Source organism: Equus caballus, chromosome 27 (assembly GCF_041296265.1).
Source record: "Equus caballus isolate H_3958 breed thoroughbred chromosome 27, TB-T2T, whole genome shotgun sequence".
Taxonomy (NCBI): domain Eukaryota; kingdom Metazoa; phylum Chordata; class Mammalia; order Perissodactyla; family Equidae; genus Equus; species Equus caballus.
This window is the reverse complement of record NC_091710.1, coordinates 53,594,112-53,621,040: the sequence shown is the minus strand read 5'-3', so window position 1 is coordinate 53,621,040 and position 26,929 is coordinate 53,594,112. Positions and strand designations below refer to the sequence as shown.

At 36.9% G+C, this 26,929-nt stretch overlaps 1 protein-coding gene across 2 annotated transcripts in view; it reads right to left on the bottom strand.

Annotated features, from left to right (window-relative positions):
* Positions 1-26,929, bottom strand: part of CSMD1 (CUB and Sushi multiple domains 1) — a 1,833,881-nt gene that overhangs the window by 1,501,416 nt on the left and 305,536 nt on the right. For both annotated transcript variants that reach the window (XM_023630572.2, XM_023630573.2), the window contains exon 2: positions 1,631-1,847. In XM_023630572.2, coding sequence (XP_023486340.1) covers positions 1,631-1,847 — 217 coding nt within the window. The remainder of the gene's footprint in view (positions 1-1,630; positions 1,848-26,929) is intronic.

The following is a 26,929-nucleotide window of genomic DNA, read 5'->3' as shown; positions in this document are numbered from 1 at the left end:
AGGTAGTTGGTCAAATTAACATTTAAGACAGGTTTCCTTTAGAAGAGGATAGAATTATAGGAGTTGTAATAGAATTATAGGAAATGAAAATATTGACAGAGAAGTATTTTTTAAGAGTACATATTTAGTAGGCATTTTTTTGATGGAGAGAGAAAGAATAACTTTTAACACAGAGTCATATGCCTTAATATTTGAATAAATTGGATTCACTGTTTCATTTTTTTTGCCATACCTCTTTTCAGTTTTGATTAAAATTCTTTTTCTAATTACAACATAACACTATTCCCTAGTAGCTTCAATAATTTGGAATAAAAATTAATAAATAACTAATATTTAGAAGAACAGGAAAGAGGAGAAGAAATTTTGCATCAAATCAGAAACGACTGTATATGTAGATACTTTGTTCAAACATCCAAAAGCAGGACCATACGCGTTAGACAAGGAGAAAGAAAGTCTAGGGAACTGATTCAGAAAGGAGAGAGATGTGTGCAATAATGACAGAAAGGGAAAATGGGAAAGTGTTTCTAAAAACAGACAATAGATATTGTGGATGACCCAGAAAAAACTAGAAGGTGTTTTATATTTTATAATGCATAAAGAAAATGCAAATAAAATATATTTTAAATATATTAATATTGCATATTTAACATATTAACTATATAGTTAATATATATTAATATATTAACTAGACGTAGAAATATAATTATATATTTTTGTAGAAATTTTTTTCTCAATCCACAAAATCATGAATAAATTTTATGATTTTTGTGTATTATTGCTAACATTAGCATCAATACCATTTTATTTACCTAAGCAGTACAATTCTTTCTGGCTACTGTCAATTTTTCTAAAAGACTTTGTATAGTCAACAAAGTTAATTTCTAATTAATGCAGAATTTTAAACCCAGAGAAAAAAGCTTTATTTGCCATATAGGTATCTATTTAAATATGTTCATCAATTTAGTTAGGAAAACCAATTTCTTTGAAAGGCATATTCCTTTCCCTTTGCCAAATTAGAAAAAAGTGGATATAATTGAACAGATACAATATTTTTTTTGTTGATAAATAAAAAACATAACTTAAAATTATCCCAGGAAATATTTTTCTTGCTCCATAGTAAAAATCAGATCAAAAGAGAAAACTGATGAGGAATAGAATATATTATGATCACGTAAACCAAAAAGTCTCCAAAGACTACTGTATTCTTTCACATTTTTACCCCCGCCTCCAATGTTCTTTTTGTTGACTATATTCTCTAACAATATAGTTCCTTTTGTTGTTCTCTAAATTGCACTCATGCATTTCTTTGTGCTTTTTCTCTCAAATCTACAGTTGCTTAAAAACAATGGTGTATTTTCACTTTACCTAAATTACCTTGACAACACTGTTGTACAGATCTTGAACGATTTGATGTCTTTACATGAAGTCAATGATTGCTTTCAATAAGAAGTTATGTTTTTTAAGTAGGGAAAAAATTCTGCACAAATCTACGGTCTTTACTTTTTCTTTATAGTAACTGCAATCTTATTTTCTGATAACTAAATTCAAATATTAATTCCAGTTAAGTTTCAGAATCTCAGTAAGTCAAACAGTGCTACGTAAGTTGTCATATGAAGAACCAATACTTTACCTCACTTTCAAGTTCCCTTGTTGGAGCTGTCCATCGTAAACTGATAAAATATCAAAATCTTCTTCAAGAGCAAAGGTGTGAAATGACAGTTGTATCCGATTGCGCTCTCCTGTGATAATGATCCAGGTGCAGTTAGCGTAGTTTGGATAACCGTGGGGAAACCCTGGGCTCTCTATGGTGCCATTAGGACCCTGGACTAGGCCTCCACAGTTCTGACCTGAAAAAGAAAATACACAAAAAACAACAGATTATTTTGGCCTATCTTTAATCTGTAATTTTTAAAATTTTCTAAGTATTTTGGCCTATTTTTATAATGACTTATTTTATGATCCTTCATGTACAAATATTGAATGGTAAACTGCAACAATGTTCTCCAGTGCTAAAAGATAGAGAATAACCAAAAAAAAAAAAAAGAAGAAGAAGAAGAAAAAGAAGAAGAGAAGGTGATACAACATTTGGGAACTCTTAGAAATTTGGGGAAAATTTTTCTGTGATTTTGAAATACAGCATTAGCAACATCCGACAGCCATATTTGGGAAACAAATCTAGTGCTGATTATCTGCATAGTATCATGCTGAAACACTTTGCCCATAAATTTCTTGTTGGGGGAAACTAAATTGACGGATAAAATAACCTTTATAAAACTGTATACGCACATGTGTTAATACATCCAAATGGCTGCAATTTGAGGTGACACAAATAGTTAGGGGAAATAATGCTAAATATTCAAACTATCCATTTGTGCCTACACTGGCTAAAGTCCCACAAAGCTGAAGAATTGAACAAAACCACAGAAATCTTATCCAGTTGAAAATAAGAAGTATAAAACAAGAGAAATTAAATTATGCAAAAATTAAGGAGCAGGCCAGCAAAATAAGGGGCCTCCCTCTATCAATGTCTTTTTATTTACTTGGGTGAGGTTAACTGGATGGAGGAGAAGGGAGATGCATATCGAAATGATGGGTGCCATTTAAGAAAACGCTCAGTCAGTAATGGGCAAGACATGCTTAGGCTTCCCTAAGCATGTTTCCAGAATATCCCACACTTTGCTCACCCTTCATTCTAACTTCCCTTAGAGGTGGAATTAACATTCCTAGTAGTGTTCAAGATCAACATGTGTGATGTTGTGATTTATAGTAAGAAACGTATATTTAGTCTTTGTCCACTTTGGCACAGAGCTCCTAAAACCCTTGGAATTTCTTAATGGATGAGAGCAAAACAGGGTGTCTTTTGTTATGTTAATGAAGTGACCACACCTTGTGATTAGAGAGTTGGAACTTTGATTCCAAGCCCTTTGGTGGGGAAGAGTGGAGAGAGGGGCTAGAGGTTGAATTGGTTGCCAATGGCCAATGATTTAATCCATCGTGACTATGTAATGAAATCTTTATAAAACTCCAAAAGGGAGGATTTGGAGCTTCTGGGTTGCTGAACATGTGGAGGAGTTGAGAGAGTGGGGCCCTTTCCCCATTCCTTACCCTATGCATCTCTTCATCTGGCTGTTGATTTGTATCCTTTAATATCCTTTGTAATAAACCAGTAATCTAATGACTCAACAGGGTTTCTGAGTTCTGTGAGCCACTCTAGCAAATTAGTTGAACCCAAAGAGGGGTTTGTGGGAACCTCTAATTTGTGGTCAGTTGATCAGATGTATAGGTAACAACATGGATTTGTAAATGGCATCCTGAGTTGGAGGGGGTCTTTGGAACCTCCAATGTGTAGCTGCTCAATCAGAAGCACAGGTAACAACCTGGGCTTGCAACTGGCACCTGAGTGCTGAGCCCTTTACCTGTAGAATCTGATGCCATTTTCAGGTAGATAGTGTAAGAATTGAGGTGAATTGTAGGACACCCAGCTTGCGTCCTGAACATTGCTTGTTGGTTGGTGTAGGGAACCTCCACCCCCAACATCATGGTGGAATTGGGTGCAAAACCCAAATAACATGCTAATGGCAAAAAGATGGGAGGAAGAATTGAGTACCATAAAGCCACCTTCAGCAACTGAGCAAGTCGAGAGGTGTTCCCAAGGGCTGCTTCCAGGCTGCCATGGCTCTTCAAGATTGTGTGGAATTGACTCTAATATTGGGCTTCTGTGTTGATGCTCAGATTTTAAAGGCAGTTAGGAAAGGAGCTTTTTTGTAAATTGCAGACCTAGGATTCCTACAAGGACCCCCTGCTGAAAGAAAAGCATCTAGGGAATTAGTAACAGCCACATACCTGACTCATCAATTGCGTTCCTACTGCTAGACAAACTGGGAGACCCCTCCCTACCCAACCTCACCAGTCCATCTCCTTTCTGTCACTCCTCATCCTTGAGCTACCAACTTAGGCTCCATGATTCCCTATTTACTGTTTCTCCCCTCTCCCCTTCCCAGGAAGTGTCCCTACTTCTTGTAGATAAGCCTTCAGTGATTTGCTAATTTGCTCCCTGCCTTCTTTAAACGTTTTCTGTTTGGTTACCTCTCACAGTGTGCCTGCCCTGGCTCTGGTGAGTCAACCAGACTGAATGAGTAACAGCAGAGGCAAAGAGCAGGACAGAGAGATTTCTTGACCTGACCTAGTGAACGCGCCTTAATCATTTTAATTGTAAACATTTCTGACATGTATGAGAACAAAATAACTCCTATCAAATTGTTCCAACACTTAATTTGTCTGAGGTTAGCTATTAAGTAGCTCCTGAAAACCGTCTGCTGTGTTTCATTCCTTCTTAATCTGGCCACTTCCATCACTATGTTTAAATGTATTTAAACGTTTTGACACTAAGAATATTAAGACAGTTTTGAGGGACCTCGGCACACTCAGATTATTGCATGTAGTGTAAGTACTTGAACACAAGTATTATCCCAGCTTTTATTGTTGAATCGCAAACATAAAATTATTTCCAACTACATTTTACACTTTGAAAAAAAGAATCCCAATAGTAGCTCTCAGAGAGCTCAAATCTTTCACAGTAGTATTATCAAATGCTTGTGGGAGTTTGCTAAATCTTAATAAAAAAGCTTTAATGAAAGGGATTTATGAGTTTAAAACCAAAGAACTAATAAGAAGCCCATTTTCCACTAAATTTAAATCTAACAATAACACTGTAACAAGTAGATATTAAAGCTGTGGGGTTTTGAAAGGTCTTTAAAGAAAATAGCTTTTCTGGTTTATCTAGCAATTCTTGCTTCACAGTAAATCAAAAAGTGAAGACTTGATTATAAATTGGAGGAAAGAAAAATAAATTTAACAGAATAAGTGTCAGCTGGAAAGTAGTTACTATTATAGACCCATCATGGTGAACTAGATTATCAGATGTTAAGATTTTCTCCAAGGAATAACATTTGGGCTGCATTTGGGTACCAATTAGTACAGTACATTTTGCAGAATGAATCACAATTCCACAGGCCCTGTTAGAAACTTTGAGAATTGTTCAGAAGTTCTTAGACAAGTGATTCTCGAGGTTGGCTGCATGTTGCAATCAAGTGAGGAGCTTTTGAAGTATCTATGCGTGAGGTAGATTCTGATGAAGTTGGTCTGGGCCAAGAATACCCAAGACAGTCTAGAAGGTGAACAAAACTGGAGATCTTCTACTACTTAATATCACATCTTATGATAAAGCTACAGTAATCAGACAGTGTTTAATGGGTACAAACCTAGATAAAAAGCCAATGGAACAGAATGGAAAGTCCCTAAACAAATTTACAGCAATACAGACACTAGATTTATGACAAAGGTGGTACTGTAGTACACAGGAAAAATGATAGTCTTTTCAGTAGACTGTGCTGGGCCAACTGGATATCCAAATGGGAAAAATAATTCATGATACCTCCCCCGTATATATACTAACATTAATTCCGAATGAATTGCAGACCCAAACATAAAAGGTAAAACAATAATGCTTCCTGAAGGAAACAACATGAAAACATCTTTCTAACTCTATGGTAAGCAAAGATTTCTTAAAGAGGACATAAAAAGTGATAATCATCAAAGGAAAAAGGAAATCCAAAAAATAGGATGTATTTGCAATACATATATTCAACAAATGACATATTCATCATACAATGAATAAACCTTGCAAAGCAACAAGAAAAGGGCAACACAATAGAAAAACAATGATTAGAGGCAGCTGGAGATTCAGAATCAGAGACGGATTTTTCTAAACTTGGAAAGAGACAAATGGATCATAAAGTGGAAACCACTCTGCAGCCTGATCACTTTCTCCCCTGGTCCAGCGCCTGTCTTGGAGGTGTAAGGAAATAGCATTTTGTGCTAAAGGGGAAAAAAAAACCAACCCTAATTTCTTTGGTCTTTCTTTGTAGAAGCAGCATCAACCCCACTTTGAAACTTTTGTTCACAAATAGGGAAATGCGAATTTGCCAGCAATGTCGTTGGTACTTCCAGACCCATGAAAATACCTCAACTTTTTCTTTAAACAAATGAGCCACACGAAAGCAATAGTACTACAATGGTATTGACTAGGTTCCTCGGAGTAAGCAGTATTAACTCAAAATCTACGCTAATAATGAATTGAAGGATGCCTCCTCAATAATAACTACTTTAAAGCTACGGATCTCAGCATCATTAGGATTTATATAAGGTTCATGGTTCCTAACACACTCACAAAAATAATGGCTGACACCATTTATAATTAAACTAAAATTATTCCCCAAATGGAAATCCCAAGATGTAAAGTGATTATGATTAATGAATACAAATAACTTGTAGCTTACATTCTTCATTGGTACCAGAAAGTAATATAGGCATCATGTTATCTGAAATAAAGATTGCTTCAATGTTAAGAAGTACTTTTAGTCGAATAAAATAAAGTTATTGGATGAATGTATATAGATTATATACGACATCTGTACACACTTTCAGAATTTGCATGCATTTCCGCATAAGGATAGAGTATGGGATTGCCTATAGTCCCACCACCAGCAAATGCCAAGGTTGGAGTTTTTCCTCAAATGTTGCAGCAAAGATTTTCACTCTTCTCTCTTATATGATTTTTCGCCTTAGTTCTTATCCTTTAATTGGCACTTGCTTGCCACAGAGAACTCTCAAATATTCTACAAATGTTTTCTTTTTAAGTAGCTTACATCTATGCTTGATATCAATGACGGTCTTAAACACAGCTTTAAATAAGCATATTATTTTAACTGCAAAACAATTGTAATGGACAAATTTTTTAATACTGTAAATGTAATCTTACATTAACATATTGCTCTGCAGGAATCTATTGTAAGTACACTTATAAATTATATTTCCTAAGGTCAGTGAAATAATCTGCAGTGTTTCAGTGATCATGTTAATCTTTTATTGAAAATTACGTTGTTTGTTACAGGATTGAAAACTCAGTAATTACTGTTCTTCCAAAAAGATGTCTGATGGGGTCCTTTCTTCAAGTACTGATGCTGAAAGTTACCTTGAAATCAAACATCAATGTCTAAGAGAGAAAAAGGAAGTATATATGTATATACACATATAAATTGCATGTATACCATAAATACGCATTACACAGAAACCATACACACAGAATTGTCCACAATAATAAGATTTCACTTGCTGTAATTCCAACAAAGCACTAACAGAAAAATTTCAACACATGCTATAATTTTAAGAAATTGTTGTTTGACAATATTTTACATAAGCTATATCTCAGCAAAGCTGGAGGAAAAGAGGAATTGGTATTTAAATTATCTCACATTTAAATTCTACCTTATGAAATACTTGCCTCATATCTGAGGTAATCAACAGAATGTTCTGTATAAGGACTCATATGGCGTCAATTTAATAAAGATTTCTACCCACTTTATGGGTCCTAAATACCATGACTTTGAATATATAGGGTTCACCAGGAGTCATTTTAATTGCGGCTTTTACTTTTGGGGTGAGGCACTGTTTTCAAAACACATTTTCACACATAATCTTAGTTGGCCAGGACCACGGTCCCACCACATGATTTTATAGATGTGGAAATGCATATGGAAGTGGAATGAGTTGTCCAGTCTCTCAGAAACAAACCAGGGTCTTCTGACACCAAAGCCTCGTGTTTGTTCCACAAAATCACAGCTGTGTCCCCAGAGACAAGTGTCACGGAAAACCCAGTGCATCCTCTGCTGCAGGGATGCTCGTCAAATTCCCATGTACGTCACAGTGAACAGCTTACATCACACAATAAAACAGTGAAGGATACTGACATTGGGACACTAGAGACATTTAGGAACTCCAACTCAGCACTTTTTTAAAACTAATCAATGCCCATTGTAGAAAATAAAAAAAGAAAATAGACAGTATCATTTAAAAACATAAAAGTCACCATAATCTAGTTACCAAAGGTACTCATTGCTATCTCCTTACCGAACGCTTCTCTAATCTACACATTAATGGAGTTGGACGATCTAATGTATAATACGTGAGTGATTTGTTTTTGGATGATAAATTTGCTGGTCCTCAGAATGAACAAGAGCCAGTCAGAACAGAATGTAGGATGCAGCTTGCTTTGATGGTTTGTTTTTTGTTGATGCTGCTCTTTATTTTGAGAAGCTACACAAGATCGCCCCTGCCTCGACAAGGAGACCACAGGAAAAACCCCGGAGTCCTGGAGAGCAGGATTGCTAATGATGGTTGGACAGTGGCACATGCTGGAGGCTGGGAAACATCCTCTGGGAAAGGCAGGGTTCGTTCGTTCATTGTGCCTTGAAAGTCAGTCTTGGAAACACTCAACTGAGAATCCGGCATTGTGCCCTTGTCATTTCTGAGGTGAGATAAGATCCCTGCTCTGAAGCCTCCCCCACTGGGGTCTGCATGTCTCCCAAGCTCTTGCTGTCTAATTTGTACCACTGCTTAGCACACACCTTTCATTTCCTAGAAGAAAGTATTTGCTGAGATGATTCATCTGTGATTCATCTGCTTCGTGGTAAGCATTTGATGAATTAATGCATATATAAACAGATGCCTTCCTAGATTCCACGAGTGGATGAAACGGTGGTTTCCCTAGATTCTGGATCTCATGACCCATTCTTAGAAAGTAAAGGAGGTGGATATAACATTTGAAAACTCACGTGCAAGCACTTTACACACACTATCTCATTAATTCCTACACAGCCCTTCACGGAGGTAGTAGCTTAGGTTTTGCTTTGCTGGCTGTTATAGCTTTTATTCAGGTGAAGATTTATGAGAAGGAATGCCTTTCCTCTAGAAAACTCCTTTCTGAGAGCAAATAGTTTGCCATCTGGGATGTTTTGACGTGTGATTTGGTTCAGCGACTCCAGGAGGACGTGGTCTATATTGTTCAATATGAGAAGAAAGCCATGCAAAGGAAGGATACTCTGTTCTTCCAACAAGGAAACAAGTCACATGACAAATGATTGACAGAGCTGCAGAGGAAGGATCTGGAGATGAGAAAATTTGGGAAATATGCAGTCATCTTCCAACTCTCTGGCCTGAGATCATTACCAGGGTGAATAGATTTGCTGGTAAATAAAGAAGCTATATTATCATCATATCTGTATCTCTCATTGGAGATACACATCAAAAATAAACAGGTTTATAGCCTCTTTGCAACAAGTCCAGATTGCCACACTGGTTTATTTTGAAAACAATGTAATTCAGGAATTTTTTTTTTTTTTCTGGTGAGGAGGATTCGCCCTGACAAATAGAAATGGAAAGTAATAGGATATATTGGAGTATTTGAGAAAGCCATTTGGTGTAAACCTAATTCAGCCTGACTTTGTTTTTTCCAAAAGGGCCTGACATGGCCAGTGAGCATTCATTGTATATCCGCTTTAAACATTTCCTATGGCAAGAATAAATGGCCTTAAGATAAAGGTGCAACTTCCCCCGACATTGGCATTTTCTTAAGGATAAGCATCTTTCTTTAGACTAGGAACTGATTGCTGCACTCACCTGTGACCACGCAGCTCACCTGTGACCACCCAGCTTGAAACAACAGACCTGCCACCCTGCTGTGTCCATCTATGGCTGTGCCGACAGAGCAGTCTTGCGACTACTGTAAAAGGGACATTTCAATCATATGTGAAACATCCTCTTTGGGGGTATATAACCACTCTGTACACCCCACTTCTTTGGTGCCCTTTCTTCCTTTGGGAAGAAAGGCCCAGGGACATAGTCCTCACATTTTAGCTCAGAATAAATTCTCCCAAATTTTCATTTATAGATTGGTTATGGATTATTTTCATCAACAGCCCTGAGCTAACATCCATTGCCAATCTTCCTCTTCTCTTGGTTGAGGAAGACCAGCCCTGAGCAAACAACCATGCCAATCTTCCTCTATTTTGTATGTAGGATGCCTCCACACTATGGCTGATGAGTGGGGTAGGTCCGCACCTGGGATCTGAACCCACGAACCCAGGGCACTGAAGCAGAGCGCATGTGGAACTTTAACCACTTGGCCACAGGGCTGATCCCCAGGAAAACTTTTTAAAACATATTTGTTATACTCAGCAGCAGTCTCCATTCATTCCCTGTATCCGTTCCATGAAGACAACAATTTATACTTTTTGTATATTATGCAAATTTCTATGCAAATAAAACTTTACTTCCTTACAACCAGATTTTTGACCTCCACAGCTTCTGCTATTGTGATGTTTTTGTGAAATACTGTACCACACACTTGTAGGTTTACTACAAGACTGAAAATTGCCTACTCCTATTGGATGGAACTATGCAGTAACTCTAGAGTAAAAGAAAACAGCCCACTGTGATCTTCGCTTGAAAGTTTCATTTTCTTTAATGACTAAGGAGGATGACATACTTCTAAGTGGATCCCGAATTTCCTGTATCAGGAGGCCTCAAATTTCACTGATGGAAGTGGAAGGTTCCATGATCAGATAAGCACTTTCTGAAGCAGTAAACAAATCAAATATGCATTAACTTCGGCTCTGCATTATCTTCTACAGTTTCATCAGTTATTTCAGGGTCTGCATTATTTGGAAAATGATTAATTGCAGAAGGATCATGACTTAAAATGCCCTTCCTAGGACTTTGATTAAGGTGTTTCAAAATTAAAGTCTTCAGGCATTTTCCAGGAACAGCATGCCCTGAAGGAAGTCTTGAAAGCATTGTATTTCTCAGTGCACCGAGAGCAGCTGAATATCAGCTACTGTAGCTGACAGCCTTAGGGTGCTTGGTTTAGTTTTAATCCCAAACACTTAGGGGAGATTACTCACAACATGAGCAAAGAAGAAAACTCGGAAAGCCAGAGGCACATGAGGCTGAGACGGGGCGCAGGAACCAGTTCCTCCCTAATAACTCCACTGCCCATGAGCAAGGTCACACAGGTAGCCCTTGCATCAAATGAACCACGAATACTCAATTTCTATTGCCTATAAACAGAATAGAGTTTTCACTGGACTGTGTAAATGTAAAGGGTCCAATCTTTCTTCATTGCGTTTAAGTTTGATATCACGACCACACACAGGTTTGGCATGCTTAACTCCTTTCCCTTCCTCAAACACTCCAAGCTTGTCCCCATTTCAGGGCCTTTGCACATGCCAAAACATCTGCCCTGAATGCTCTTCCCCCAGATCTTCCCACATCTGACATGTCTCATGTAGGTCACAGTGCAGTTTGCTCTTCCCAGACACTCATATCTGGATCAGCAACCCCTCTCCATCATTTCTCACTATCCTGCACCCTGTTATATTTTCATGTAGAATTTATTATTGTGTGAAAATATCCTGTTTACTTGTTTACCTGTTTCTGTAACTAATATGCAAACCTTCCTAGAGTGAGGATCCCGTCTGCCATTCCTAGGATAGTGTCTGCACTCAGTATTCAGTTTCTGAAGCCTGTGGTTGAGTTGGGTATATGTGAGGAGGTAGTGGTGGTGGAAGGAACTTTAATCATATACTCCAGGCAGGTGATTATTTAGAACGTTCACACTGTAGTATTGTCATTCTTATTCCAAGAAAAGGGATCCTATAATTTCAATCCTGACTGTCAACAGCTCCTTAGACTAATTTAATATTCCCTGCTTTAGTAGAAGTTCACTTTTCTCCTAGGAAATCCTCCTTTGTAACTTGGCATCTCCGCCTTTTCATTCTAGGAGGGGGTCATAATTCAGAACAAAGTAAGGCAGTGATGAGTTATATCTGGAACCACACGGACACGATGTCAATGTTCTCTCTTTAGCTGTTGCTCCCAGGAGAGGGAACTTTAGTTAATTCCAGTACTGTAATATATTCGCCGGCTGAGACATTGTTGCATTAATATCAGCAAAGTCGCTCAATGTCTACCCACTCTGACGAGACAAACTGGAGGAACTTTGCGCACAGTGTAGGGGCAAAAAAGCACTGGGCTTTGGGTCAAACAAAACAAAAATGTGATTAATTTCCAGCATGGAGCACTGAGGATTGAAAAGTCACCTGGTTGATATTAGCCTTAGTTACTACAGATGGGAAATGAGGATAATACGTGTTTTGCACGGTTGTTGTAGTGATTAGAGATAAAGCATGTTGAACAGAAGTAGAAGCTGGAAGGAAAAAAGCTGCTATTGCTGTAGACTGACCGTGTCCCCCCCAAATTCATGTGTTGAAACTTAAGACCCAATGTGAAGGTGGGGTCTTTGGGAGATGTTTAGATCATGAAGGTAGAACCCCCATGATGGGATTAGTGCCCTTATGAAAAAGGTCCCGGGGAGCTCCCTTGCCCCTTCCTCCATGTGAGGACACAGTGAGAAGACAGCCGTCTATGAACCAGGGAGAGGGGAGTCACCAGACACCAAATCTGCTAGTAACTTACTCTTGGACTTCCAGCCTCCAGAACTGTGAGAAATAGATGTCTGTTGTTTATAAGCCACCCAGTCTATGGCACTTTGTTATAGCAGCCTGAACAGACTAAGACAACTATTGCTTTTTAAAAGGGATAGTTCATTACAGAGTCTCCTGATTTTAAGAGAATTTTATAACTAAAATGATAATGGTGGGACCTCACCCTTTATCTGGCTCTATACTGTTCATCCTTTAGATGTCTGGATAGACATTGCTTTCTAGAAGATGCCTCTGTGGCCACCCATGCCAGCTTGGTACCTTGCCCCTGTGGTCCCTCAGAGCACACTATGGTACTTTAAATACGAGGATTGTAATTGCCAAATTATTTGACTTTATAGCTTTGGAATGATGAAGTTGATTATAGGGCTAAACAAATCAAATTAACACAAAACAAACAAGCAAACAAAGCCCTACTTTATCGTAGTTCCTGGATCCCACACTAATGCTCCTTAAATAGATGACTTTTTCCCTGAAACAGGCTATCCTCTAAATTTGAGTCTTTTCTTCCAGAAACTTCAAATCTGTATTCCTATACTCTAAGTTAGTCTGAAGTCAATTCTACTATTCTCATAGAAACATACCACACACTGTCAATTACGATAATTCTCTCTCTCCATAGATCGTAGGACTAACATTCTTAATTGTATGTCAGATATTTCTTTATCTTTTAATGAAATCCCCACATCAATGAAACACATTATTATGGATGGGTAGGATCCAGGTGTTTCCCAAATTTGAAATAACGTTATTTCATATTCCTGCTCTAATACATGAGAAGTCAACAGAAGTAGAAATCAGTCTTAAGCTAACGGTGGTGATCGATGTAGGAAGATGTTTCCTTTAAACAGAGCATTTAAAATCTAAGATGTTAACTGAGATAGTTTAATCGTGATGCTCTACAGTCAATCCAGCGTTACTTGTTAGGAACGATAAAACGACACTACCAGCTCCCTCCTTCCCGGTGCTCCAAGTCCCAGTCAGCGGTGGGGCCCATCCATCCTCTGTGTGAATCCCTTTTGTGCAGATGTATTGTCCCCGCCATTCCACCTTCTATTTCTTTTTTCTTGAACAGTAGACAATAATGTCTAGATCAGCAAGACATACTTTAAAGTTCTAATATTACGTTCTGTTTTAATGTTTAGTGAGAGTTTACCTCCAAAGAGAAATTGAAATGTTAAAAAGCCATGCTAAAATACCATTGATCTATTATTGCCTGAAAAGCTAACGTAAACTGTCTAAGAGGAAGTAAAGGATAATGTTAATGGATAAGGTCCTTTGTAGTTATGGAAGATTTTCAGATTTAGAGACTGAAAGCATGATGAAACGTGAACAAGTATTTTTTTTAACCTCATCAAATTTAGCAAGTAAATTTTAAAAATGAAAAATAAATATGTAATGATTTCCTCCATTCTGTTAATAGTGGCTAAGACAGAAGATAAGTCAAATTTTAAGGGTTATTTTATGGACCTAATGTGAAAGAATTGATCTTCAACAAATTTTGCTTAAATTTACTTAAAAAAAAAAAAAGAAAAAATAGATTTATATTCATTTGTCTCTTTGGGCAAATAGATCACTGGGCCCCACAAGACTACTGAAATGTTTCAGGTCTCAATTTAGTGTGTCTCTTTTTCCCATTTCACCCAAGTGAATCACCGTGGAAATTATTCGGCCACCTAGATTCTCAGGGGCTTCTAGGAGGGTCTTATTCACTCCCTTGCCTTCGGTGCTACCTTCGCCATTAAACCTGTGAGTGGATCCACACCCCAGGAGCCTAAAACAGTGGGTTCTCTCTCTTTTTCACTCTCTCTCTCTCTCACACACACACACACGGAAACACACATACATAGACAAACACATATACAGACACACACACACTCAGGTGCACCATTAGACTGCTTCCCTCACCTCTTGACAAAATGATGTTGCGATCTATATTTGGATTTAGAATCCACCTGGATGAGAAACAAAATTTTTGTATAATGCCACACATGTGAACCTATGATCGACGTCTCCATTTATAGGGCTGACTTCACATACTACCATGTTTCATCTTTTAGCAGATTTTTGACATTTACAATTGCGTTTTCCTCAGTCTTCGTGATTTTAGGTAGAGAATTGGTGGGGATAAAGGCTCTACTCTAACGCCCCCGTTACAACGGCACTGAGACATCACGACGCCTACTTCCCCGATTCAGTGCTCGGCTAGGACTGGCGCGTTGCTTTCTGTTAAGTTCCTCTTCTCTGGTAAATGTGCATTTAATGGATGGTCTGGAGGGATGCGTGTCTGCTGTGGTAACAACATCAAAGTGAAAAGAATTTTTTCCATATACCTAGATAGATTTCAGGCAGGAGTGAATCCAGCAGTTCTGAGTACTAATGTTTAGTCTACCAGAACGTGGAGTACCAAGTCCCATTACCCTATTATCTATACTGTGGCCACCTATTTCCCTTGGCCCTAACTCTTGGGGACTGCAACTGCTGTATCTGCCCGGGCACTAGGAAAAAGAAAGTCATTCTTGATTACCCATTATTATTTTACATAAATCTCTTCATAATGATGTAAGTACTCTAGAATGGAAGCCATATGAGGGCAGATAACTTTGTCAGAGAATCTCTTGCTCCACCCTGAGCACTAAGCACAGTGCCCAGCTCATAGTAAACATTCAGTATATGGGAGCAGAGAATCTGGGCTGACTGTTGTATCTGATAAAGGATATTGTTACTAAGAATCATTCAATATTTAATATTTAATATGGCAAGCACTTTCCATACTTCCTCTAGTCCTTGGCAATGATCTTGATAGACAGGCACTGTCGTTCCTTTTTATTGATGAGGAAACTAAAGACATTAAGTGATCTGTCCAAGGTCAAACATACAAAAAAGCAGAGGAACTGGGAGGTGAACCGAGGCTATTTGGAGGTCAAGACTGATGCTCATTCTCTCGTGGCACAATTTAGAAACCATATACTATTTCTTCCTTCTATTTTCTATAGAGAATGACTGTTACACATTGTATTACAGAAGCAAAGGGCAGCTTCTGAATCCAAAGAATGTTCCTACTGCTCTTTATGAGGAGCTAGGTAATGAGGTAAATTGAGAAAGAAACAAAAAATGTGTTTGTGTATTTGAGCTGAAGGCTGGATTTGGTTCGTTTGTCTTGAAGGTGGGCATTTGAGAAAGCAAAAAAGCTATTTCTAGTTACAGTTTATAAAAGTTTACAGTTATTCCTTAAATAACTCTTTTGACCTGAAGTTATTATATGAATTAATACATAAAATGGGTTTGGGATTTCAGTAATGTTTTTAGGTGTGAAATTGGGGATACCATGTGCCAACAGGCGGGTTGTATACTGCACAACTCCTGGGGGTGTTATTCACATACACCACCCCACTGATTAGAGATAAGACTAGTGAGAACTTGATTTATATCAGACTTTTTCATGTCTTAGATGAGACGTTATGTCTGAATATGTATGAACAAGACAGAAGACCCTGGCTAAATAGCCATGGAATATCAATGGAAACAAAAGCTCCATTCATGGATTTGCTGCTTCCATTGATTTTTACCCACATACCTACTTCCATTTTTATGGCCTTTCAACTTCTCACTTGCTCTCTGCTGTGGGCAAGAAAGCAAAGCCCTGGCTTTTGCTCCTTATATTTTCTTGGTTTTTGTGATGTTTCTGAAGAAATCATGCATGCTATTGAAATTCCATGGAGGATTAGGATTCGTTGCACAAAGTACTTTGGCAAAAAAGAATTGCAGTCCTTTCAAACATGTGGCCTTAAGTTTAAAAAATGCACAGTCTGTCGTTGACTTTGTGTGTATTTTTATTTTTATGATTTCTAATTAGAACTTTGAGAGCACAAAGGTTTTTTTCCTCTCCCTTTAAACATAATTGCTTGATTTTGTTTTTGCTTTGTTTTTGTTTTTTTGGTGAGGAAGATTGGCCCTGAGATAACATCTGTTCCAATATTCCTCTTTTTGCTTGAGGAAATTTGTCCCTGAGCTGACATCTGTGCCAATCTTCCTCTATTTCATATGTGGGATGCTGCCACAGCATGGCTTGATGAGCAGTATGTAGGTCCACATGCTGGATCCGAACTGGTGAAGCCCAGGCCATTGAAGCAGAGTGCACGAACTTAACCACTACACCACCAGTAGGCCCCTAGTTGCTTAGTTTTATCCAGATTGTATTCTTCTTTGTTTTACTATGGCTTCCATAGTTTTAGATCAGAAATAAGACCAGGGAGAAAAAATAGCTTGTTCCCTAGATGAAGAGTGTTAACAGGACTGTTGATCTGTTGTGCAAGAAAATACAAATTTAATTTGGCTTGCTTTAGCTATTGCAAGTGAACCAGAAGATTATACTCATAACGTAAATATTTATAACAAGGAGGAGTATGGACGTAGAGATAAGGGATCATTTGCAATGTTAACTGATCAAAGCTTCACAGTAAATCAAACTTTTAGATCTATTGTAGATGTGTCACCAAACTAAAACGTGAGCTAAATGAATGGCAGTGCCAAAGCTGAAGCTAAAACGAGTGCGTTGTTTTCAACTGTGAAAAAAATCATCCTGGTGCGCAAAATTTCATGCTATCAAATGTATACAAATTGAAGGGCGTCGTATAGCTGGCACAAAGCAAAGGGGAAATTTAATAAGTGATAAAAAGTATTTGTTTAATTATCAAGAGCTAAATAGTCGTCAAAATGGGTGAAGGAGGTCAAAGGCACAAACTTCCATTTATAAGATAGATAAGTCCTGGAGACGTAATGTACAGCATGGTGACCATAGTTAACAATACTGTATTGTATACTTGAAAGTTGCTAAGAGAGTAAATCTTGAGTTCTCATCAGAAGAAAAAAAATTTGTAACTATATATGGTGATGGATGCTAACTAGACTTATTGTGGTCATCATTTAGCAATATGTACAAATATCAAACCATTGCTTTGTACACCTGAGACTAATATAATGTTATATGTCAATTGTTTCTCAATAAAAACCACAACAAAAAGTTAAACCATTGACATTGCCACAAAAAAGGTTGATAAAACCACTGTCTAATGGTGCTCTGAATTTTAAAATCGATGAGGAATGATAGCATCAATGGCTGTTCTACTTCTCTGGTTCCCGAGCCGTCATCAACTCCAGTTTTATCCCATGTAGCTTGGTTATAATCATTTGTGGGTAATAAAACTTTGAACAAACACAGGTGGGGCAGAGAAGAAAGAATAAAGCTTAGTGGTTTCTCTCCTCAAGAGTCATACTTCACATTTACGCTTGAGGACTAAACTCCTATTGGTCATCAGCTTCTCAATTCCCAGCTGCAAAATGAAGTCCTCATGACGAACAGCCCCATAGGATGCTCACACATCTTCTGGGAAAATTTTCAAGAGCTCAATTTCTGCCAAGGGTATGATGACATTCTGTCATTATTGTCTCAACACGGCTCTCTAAGTCAAGCATTTCTCTTAGAATTAAATGGAACACACATGCCTAGGTCCCATCTGTACTATTTGTTGGGCAAGGTGTATGTTTATTGGGGGGACCCAATTCGATCCACTGAACAAAACAGAGAGATGTCTGAAATTAAAAGCTTCCTGTCTTAGAAAACACGTGACCTGCAAGTTAGGGACGTTAGGTTATGCTGAAAGTACCAGGATGATTTAGAGAACTGAGAGTGATGAATTTAACTCACTTCTCTGGGTCAAGTTCCCTAAAGTACAGAGAAGAGACTGAATTAGAAAATCTCTAAGTCTCCAGTTTCCTCTGAGATATAAATGAGCCACAGCGGAGTCAGGAAGAGCTTGAATTGTCAATTCTTTAACATCATTTTTCAATTAAATTAATAAGAAAGGAGATTAGGAGAGGCAGGCGAAGAAGTGATAAATCCTATTTCCAATCATAAAGAATTAAGAGATTGCATTAATAGCAGTCTTCAAAAGAACCCTAAAAATCTAAAGAGGGGATTGGGAAAAATGATATAGGAAAATAAATCCAATCTCATTTATATTTGGAGACCAGGAATATCTGTGAAACTCAGTTTGACATTTCCTGGTAGTCTAACTTATTAACATCAGTAAAGGTCTTTTGAAACAAACATATGAGCCTTCAGTCCCTTCTGACTTTTACGCTGTTTCTCTCTGCTTTGGGAGGAGATGGAAATTGCCATAAAGTGGGACAAGCAGGGCCAATTCCCTCAAGCCTGCAGGAGAGAATGAATGTGCCGAGCTGGCGGAGAACTGTTTCACCCCAGATTTAGCTGGCAGGGCAGTTCCAAATCCAGTGACAAGTGTCTAGAGTGTTTGTTTACGAGAGATAGGGTTCCTTGTCTGTTTCCTCAACACAAATTCAGGCATTTGAGTAAAACCTTCCAAAGCAGACTATCTGGTGATAACACCAGGCAACAGTTTAGAGATTAAGTAAATGACTTCTCTTATCTACAAAAATCTGGCAAGAGTAAAGGGATAATTTGATCCACAGACCACCAAGCAACTGAACGAAAGGTGACAACCACTAGTGCAGAAGTAAATTAAGTTTCTCTGTAAGACTATTAAGAAGATTGATGGTTATTTTTGATGCAGCAGCAAAAACACACAAAGTGTAGCATCTTTTTCCTATTACTGGAAATTCCGTTAGTGTGATTTAATTCACAATAGTAATTACTTTGTCACTGTATGGATGCAGATAATGTTGTTTTCCTCTCTAGGCAAGTTCTAAAATCTGAGTTTTAAATGAAGTGAAGACTTATAGGCAACAGATTTTCTAAAATAGACTTTAGAAACCCATGATCAGGATTGTTTCTATTTTTTTCAAAATAGAAACTTTTCTTTGTGATTTATGACATGTATTAAAATAGTCCTAGATAACAACTCAGTGCTGTCAAGTCAGCTGCAGGGGTTCCTGATCTCAATATGATACTTGGGTAGTTAAGTTGCCCTAGGCTGGAAATAATCATAACACAAATGGAAAAAAAGAAACATCGGAGGAAAATCTATTTTCAAACACATTTCTTTGGAACTCCAAAGCATGCTAAATATCATTTTGAATTTGAACTGAGGCATTTGCAAATAACTGGTCTTTATCAAGTGTCATGCTTTCAGTTTCCTGCAGAAGACTTACATTTTTCATAGTGTTATTCACGCAAAATATCTCGGAGGCCAGTTTTCTCCAAAGTATGTTGTTGAGAATATTTTAGGATTGAGCTGGGTTCATTTACCCACGATTAGGGTTTTCATACCCAATTATTAAGGTAGGTTCTGCACATGAATTGACTACAATCATCCAAGTTCAGAAATAGCTTCCATAATTCCCATAATGAGCTTCAGTAACTCTTTTCTCTTCCTTTGCAGACTGGAGCCAATTTAACACTGCATTTACCTAGTGTATTTTCTATTTGTCAGTTGTATGTCTGTCTCATCTTTAAGCCATTCTTCTGGACTAGTCCGGATCAAGGACTCCCACGGTGTCTAAAATCTTTCTCAAGAATTCACTTTAGACACCAGGTCAGGCAAATCTCAAATGAATACAGATGTCTCCGGAAAGGATGCACACAGTTCTGAGATATTTTTTCCCTCCATGTGGAGGTAACCCCATTAGTATAATATCCTTGTTTTCTCTCTACCTCTTGCTCCCGCCCCACCTCACTCACACACTCCAGGAGAGGTAGATTAAATTATTTGCTTCCTGAGTTTGGAAAGGGAAAGTAGAAATTTGGAACATGGTTCCTTCCTCTGGTGCACCTTTAGGCAGCATGCCTTCTTCTGTGCTCTTCCTGCGGCGGGGTCTGTGCTTGCAGAGGTACAGGTGGAGTTTAATAGGGGAGAGAGAAAAAGGATGATGGTCTGATGCAAGAGTTTCATATTAGGAAGTTCAAACGCCTATAGATGTCAACTAAAGTGTTCAACAGTAGCTTATTTGTAATAAGGCCGCCTGATGTCTGTTGGTTCCCATTGGCCCTACATCTTTGCCATCTTTCTCAATTTATTCATAACTTAGGTAAGGAAGAAGGTTATTTATTGAGCCCCTTCTGCGTACACAGGCAGATAATTTGGGAAGATAGGCTTTCATTGTCTGAACTGGAATTCTTTCTCTAGGACAACCGATAACTAATTTTTGCTTGAAAATGAGGCTAATTAAGCACTTGACACATAGACATACCTTCAGTCTCTTCTAATGTCATCTAAATCTTCACAAAATTTGTCCACCAAAGGAGACATACAGATTATTTTCTATAAATAATTCTAATGACTTTGTCTAACTAAGATTCAGTTTTGATTCTTTTGACTTTATCAAAATGCCTCAAATATAGACAATTACCTTTTTCATGAACTTGTTTTCCTTCCTCCTGAAAATCTTTTCTTTTTAATTATAATGGAACAAAAGCCCTTTTCATGTTAATATTCTGGCTGCTCCCACTTCCCACTTGACCTCCCGTCTTCAACTCATCTTCTGAGGCTTTGAGAGTGTCCTCCAGAAGACAGGGCAAAACAGAGCAATGAAAACGGAATGCTAACAAAAATAATTGTCTATATAGAATGGAAATGTGAAGCTACAGACATGAATCCTGGATTATTTTTATTGTTAATTGAAGTAAAATCTTTGGTGATCAGAATTTAAAAACGAGACACAAATTGTAACATTTGCTACAACTAACATTTTACAAGGAAATAAATAGTTGAATTGATTAAAATAAGTGTTTGCCTAGCAACTTCTATGGGTAACTTTGTGGTATTTGCTATATAAAAATACAACACATAATCCTCTTAACAATTGAGCTGAAATTCAGTCCAGATAACGCAAAACCCAAGTAGGGCACAAAGAGATGCCATATGGAAATTTCATTGTGATAAGAAAAGTACGAAAGCTACTCATATTTATAGTAAAATTGAAACTGATGTATAAAAATTAAGTACTGAGAGAACTTCAACAACAAAAATATGAATTAGAATTCAGCTAATTCATTTATTGAGAATTGGAGAAAAATGTTTTCTGTCCTTCATTGAATATTTATTGACTGTAAACTGCTTCCACATTCCAATCCCCTGAGGTCTCTCAGGGAAGACAAAGACCCATGCCCTTTGGCACCCTTTTTCAGTGCAAAGTTAGACAATGAACAATGAACATAATAAACACACAAATTGTGTGCTCTGATAGGGGAGGAGAAGTATTGTGGAAGAAAAGAAAATGTATAGCAGAGTAAGAGGGAAAGGGGTGCCAATGATAGGTGGGTGAAATTTAGATTAGGTTTCAACGGGAAACCTTGAGCAAAGAAGGAAGTGAAGGAGGGTGTCCTGAGATGTCTACGGGGGCAGAAGGGAGGTCCGTGAGCTGAGGAAATGAAAGCAAAGGAGCAAAGGAGGTCTGAGGAGTGACCTTGTGGGTGGTGAAGGTCAGATCAGCATGGCTGTATAAGATAATTTTGGATTCTAATGAGTGAAATGGGGAGAGTTTGAAGGGCTATTGTTATATATTACTATATTATGAATTTCACGCTTAAAGGACTTGACCTTAACTGATAAGAACACTTCCTGACCATTTAACCAAAAACTCATTTCCCAAGTATTTTGATAACTTTGGGTTTGTTCAGTTTTCAAATTGTAAATATATGTTGTTGTGAACAGAAAATTAGTTGAATTTATTATAGAAAAAATCAACAATGATATGCAATAACTTTAGCTTTAAAGTATACTGAGATAGCCCATAATCATTGACTACATTGAGCAAATTATTTTGTTTGTCTGTGTTACTCTGTCTGAGTGGTTACCTGAAGGACTGACATAAAGGGCTTGTCTTGTTTTCCCTAATTTACATCACTTTAAGGCGGAAAAGCATGGGCATTTCCCAAAATGAGGAATAAGACAAGTGAGCACCAAAAGTGACCTGGGGCAAAATATTATGATCAAGGCAGACAACAGAGCACAGAAGTCTGGGAAGAAAAGCTGGAGAGAGTTTCTTTGGGAAATTGGAACATTCAAAAGCACCATGTATAATGGGAAATTTAGAAATTCACACATATACCCAGTGCAGGATGCATTCTCCAAAAGACCTGAGAAGTCCTAATCTCTCATATCTGGTTGATTGCTAGATTCAGTGCAAGCAAGAAGTGAAAGCTAAGGCCAGAAGGGTATGGATGATATTTGTTAAGTGCTGGGGGGGAGAAAAAAAAGTGTCACAAAGTATTCTCTTTTCACCAAAACTTCTCCTCAAAAATGTAGAAACGAAGACATTCATGACTAAACAAAAACTGAGAGAGTGTGTTGTTTGCAGACCTGCCCTACAAGAAAAACTAACAGGAGGACTTCAGGCTAAAGTGAAAGGAGACAGTCACCCAAAGTCAAACAAAGAAATACAAATTCCAGTAAAGGTAAATAAATAAATATTAAAGTCACTATTATTCTACTTTTAGCTTGTAACTCTTTTTTTTTTTCCTACATGATTTAAAAGACAAATATATAAAACAACAACCATAATTCTATGTTGGTGTCAACCCAAACTAGATAGTTGTAATTTTAGGATGTTAATTTTAATCTCTCAGTTATCACTAAGAAAATAACTGAAAAATGTACACAGAGGCAAATGAGAGGGAAATCAAAATGGTACAGTACAAAAAACATAAACACAAAAGAAGACAGTAGTGAAAAAATGAGGAACGAAGATGTAAGACATATAGAAAAGAAATAGCAAAATGTCAAAAGTTACTCCTTCCTTATTAATGATTACTGTAAGTGTAAATGAATTACATTCTGCCTTTAAAAAGCAGAGACTCACAAAATGGATTAAAAAAACCAATGATCTCATTAGATGCTATCTATAAGAGATTCAGTTATGTCTAAAGACACAATTCGATTGAAACTAAAAGGATGGAAAATGCAAATAATAAGCAAAGAAATCTGGATTGGCTACACTAATATCAGAAATAAATAGACTTTAACTTAAAAACTGTTATAAGAGACAAAGAAGGACATTTTATATTGATAAAAGTGTCAGTTCTTCAAGAAGATATAGCAATTATAAGCATACACACATAAAAGAATCCTAAAATATATGAAGCAAATATTGACAGAATTAAAGGAGAAAAAGCCAGTTATAGAATAATATTTGGAGACTGCAGTACTCCACTTTCAATAATGGACAGAACGTCTAGGCAGAAGATCAACAAGGAAATTGAAGACTTGAACAAAACTATAAATCAATAACACATAATAGACATATATAGAACACACCACCCAAGGACTGCAGAATACACATTCTTCTCAAGCGCAAATGGAGCTTTGTCCAGCATAAATCATATGTTGAGCCACAAACAAGTCTAAATAAATTAAAAAGATTGAAACAATACAAAGTATCTTCTCCAAACATCATGAAATAAAGCTAGAAGTTAATAAGGAAAACAAGAAAATTCATAAATATGTATAAAGAAAACAAAAAATTTAAAAAATTAAGTACAACCAAGGGATCAAATCTCAAGGGAAATTTAGAAGTACCTAGAGATAAATTAAAACAACACAACACATCAAAATATAAAGAATAGTACAAGCAGCGCTCCTTGGGAAATATGCAGCTGTACACACCTACATTAAAAAAGAAGAAAAATCTCAAAGCAACAACCTAACTTTAGACATTAAGGAATTAGCAAAAGAAAATAAAAATAAACTCAAGATAGCAGGTAGAAGGAAATAATAAAAGATTAGAGCAGAGATAAACAAAAAAGAGAACAGAAAAACAATAGAATCAACAAAACCAAGAGGTGATTCTTTGAAAAGATGAACAGAATTGACAGATTTTAGGTAGACTGACTAAGGAAAAAAATAGGCAAAGCACAAATAACTAAAATCACAGATAATTAAAATTATAGAAATAAGATAATCCCACGAATAGTTTTATCCCAACATATTACACAACCTAGAAGAAATGGGCAAATTCCTAGAAACACCTAATCACCAAAACTGAATCAAGAGGAAATAGGAAAGTCTCAATAGACTTATAACAAGTAAAAAGATTCAAACAGTAATCAAAAACCTCCTCAAACGAAAACTCTGGTACCAGAAGCTTTCACTGGTGAATTCTACCAAACATTTAAAGAGTTAAAGTTAACTCTAAATCCTTTTCAAATTCTCTCAAAAACAGAAGAGGATGGAATACTTCCAATTCTTTCTATGAGGTCAGTATTACTCTAACACCAAAGACAGACAGAAAACACAAAAAGAAAACTACAGACCAATATCACTCGTGCATAAAGATGGGAAATTCTTCAACACGATACTACCAAACTGAACCCAATAGAACGTTAAAATGATCATACATCATTACCAAATAGGATTTATGCCAAGAATACAAAGGTGGTTCAATATAAGATAATCATCAATGCAATATACCATATTAGTGGAAAAAAATGAAAAAATATGAGATCAAAATAGCATGGTACTGGCATAAGGATGGGCACATAGACCGATGAAATAACATTGAGAGACCAGATAAAAACTCGTACTTCTATGAATAATTGGTTTTTTAAAATGCTGGCACTGGGGCCGGCCAGGTGGCGCAGTGGTTAAGTTCACACGTTTCGATTTGCCGGCCCGGGGTTCCCCGGTTTGGATCCTGGGTACGGACATGGCACCACTTGGCAAGCCATGCTGTGGTAGGCATCCCACATATAAACTAGAGGAAGATGGGCACGGATGTTAGCTCACGGACACTCTTCCTCAGCGAAAAGAGGAGGATTGGCAGCAGTTAGCTCAGGGCTGATCTTCCTCAGGAAAAAAAAAAAAAGAAAGAAAGAAAATGCTGGCATGAACAATCAATAGGGGAAATTACAGTCTCTTCAACAAATAGTGCTGGAACAACTAGACATCCACATGCAAAAGAAAGAATTTGGATCCCTTCCTTACTATACAAAAAAATTTGCTTAAAATGGATAAATGTCCAAAACTGTAACACTCTGAAGAAAATATAAAGGTAAATCTTGATGACCTTGCATTTGGCTATGGATTCTTAGATCTGACACCAAAATGAGCAACAAAATGAAAAATTAGATAAATTGAACCATCAAAATTTAAAAAAATAAACTTTTTGCATCAAAGGACATTATCAAAATAAAGAAAAGGCAACCCACAGAATGAGAGAAAATGCGAATTATATGTCCAGTAAGAGTCTAGTATCTAGAACATAAAAAAGAACATTGACAATTTTCAACAACAAAAATATGACACAATTAAAAAATGGGCAATGTGCTAGAATAGACATTTTTCTTGAGATATACAAATAGCCAACAAGTAAATGAAAAGATTAGCTGGTAGTCATTAGTTCAAAATTATTAGCTCAAAATCATTGGTCATTAAGGAAATGGAAATCAAAACCACAATGAGATACAAATTCACACCCAGTAGGATGGCTATGATTTAAAAAAAGAGATACAACTGGTGTTGTCAAGAATATGGAAAAACTGGAACCTTTGTATGTTGCTGGTGGGAATGTAAAATGGTTCCATTGCTGTGGAAAACAGATCAGCCTAGCGAAAAAGTTAAACACTGAATTGCTATATGACCCAGCAATTCTGCTGTTAGGTATACATCCCAAAAGAATTGAAAACAGGTACTCAAACAAATATTTGCAAATAAATATTCATGGCAGCTTTAAATGCAATAGCCAAAAGATAGAAACAGCCTAAATTTCCATCACCAAATGAATAAACAAAATGTGATGTATACCTACAATGGAATATTATTTAACCATAAAAACGAATGAAGAATGGATACATGGTACAACATCGATGAACCTCAAAAACATTATGCTAAGGTCACTTTTATGTCACCGACATAAGAGGTCACTTAATATATGATTTCATGTATATGAAATATCCAGAATAGGAATATCCTTAAACAGAGAAAACAGATTGGTAGTTACCAAGGTCTTACTTATTGCTCAAGGGTATGGGGAGTAACTTCTTAAAGGGTACGGAGTTTCGTTTTTGAGTGATAAAAATATTTTGGGCGTAAATAGAGGGGATGGTTGTACAACATTGTAAATGTACTAACTTCCACTAATTTATTCACTTTAAAATGGTTCATTTTATATTATGCAAATTTCACTTGAATAAAATTTTAAAATATTAATTACTGTAATCCCTTGTATTGACTGGCTAAAGAATAAAAATCACATGAATAACAAAAATCATATTAATCAATGCAAAAAAGCATTTTACATAATTCAACACACATTCAGGATAAAACCACTCAGAAAACTAGGAATCAAGGGTAAGTTCCTCAAACTGACACAGAGGATCTACAAAAAAATGTATAGCTATAATTATACTTACTGATGAAAGACTTTTCTCCTAAGATGGGAAAAAATGAAAGGACATCCACTCTCACTACTCTGATTCAACATACAGATAGAAGTTCTCAACCAGTGCAATAAAGCAAGAAAATGAAGTAAAAGTTATACAGATCAGAACGGAAGAAATAAAGCTGTTGATATTTATAGATGACACGGTTGTCTATGTAGAAAACTCCAAGGAATCT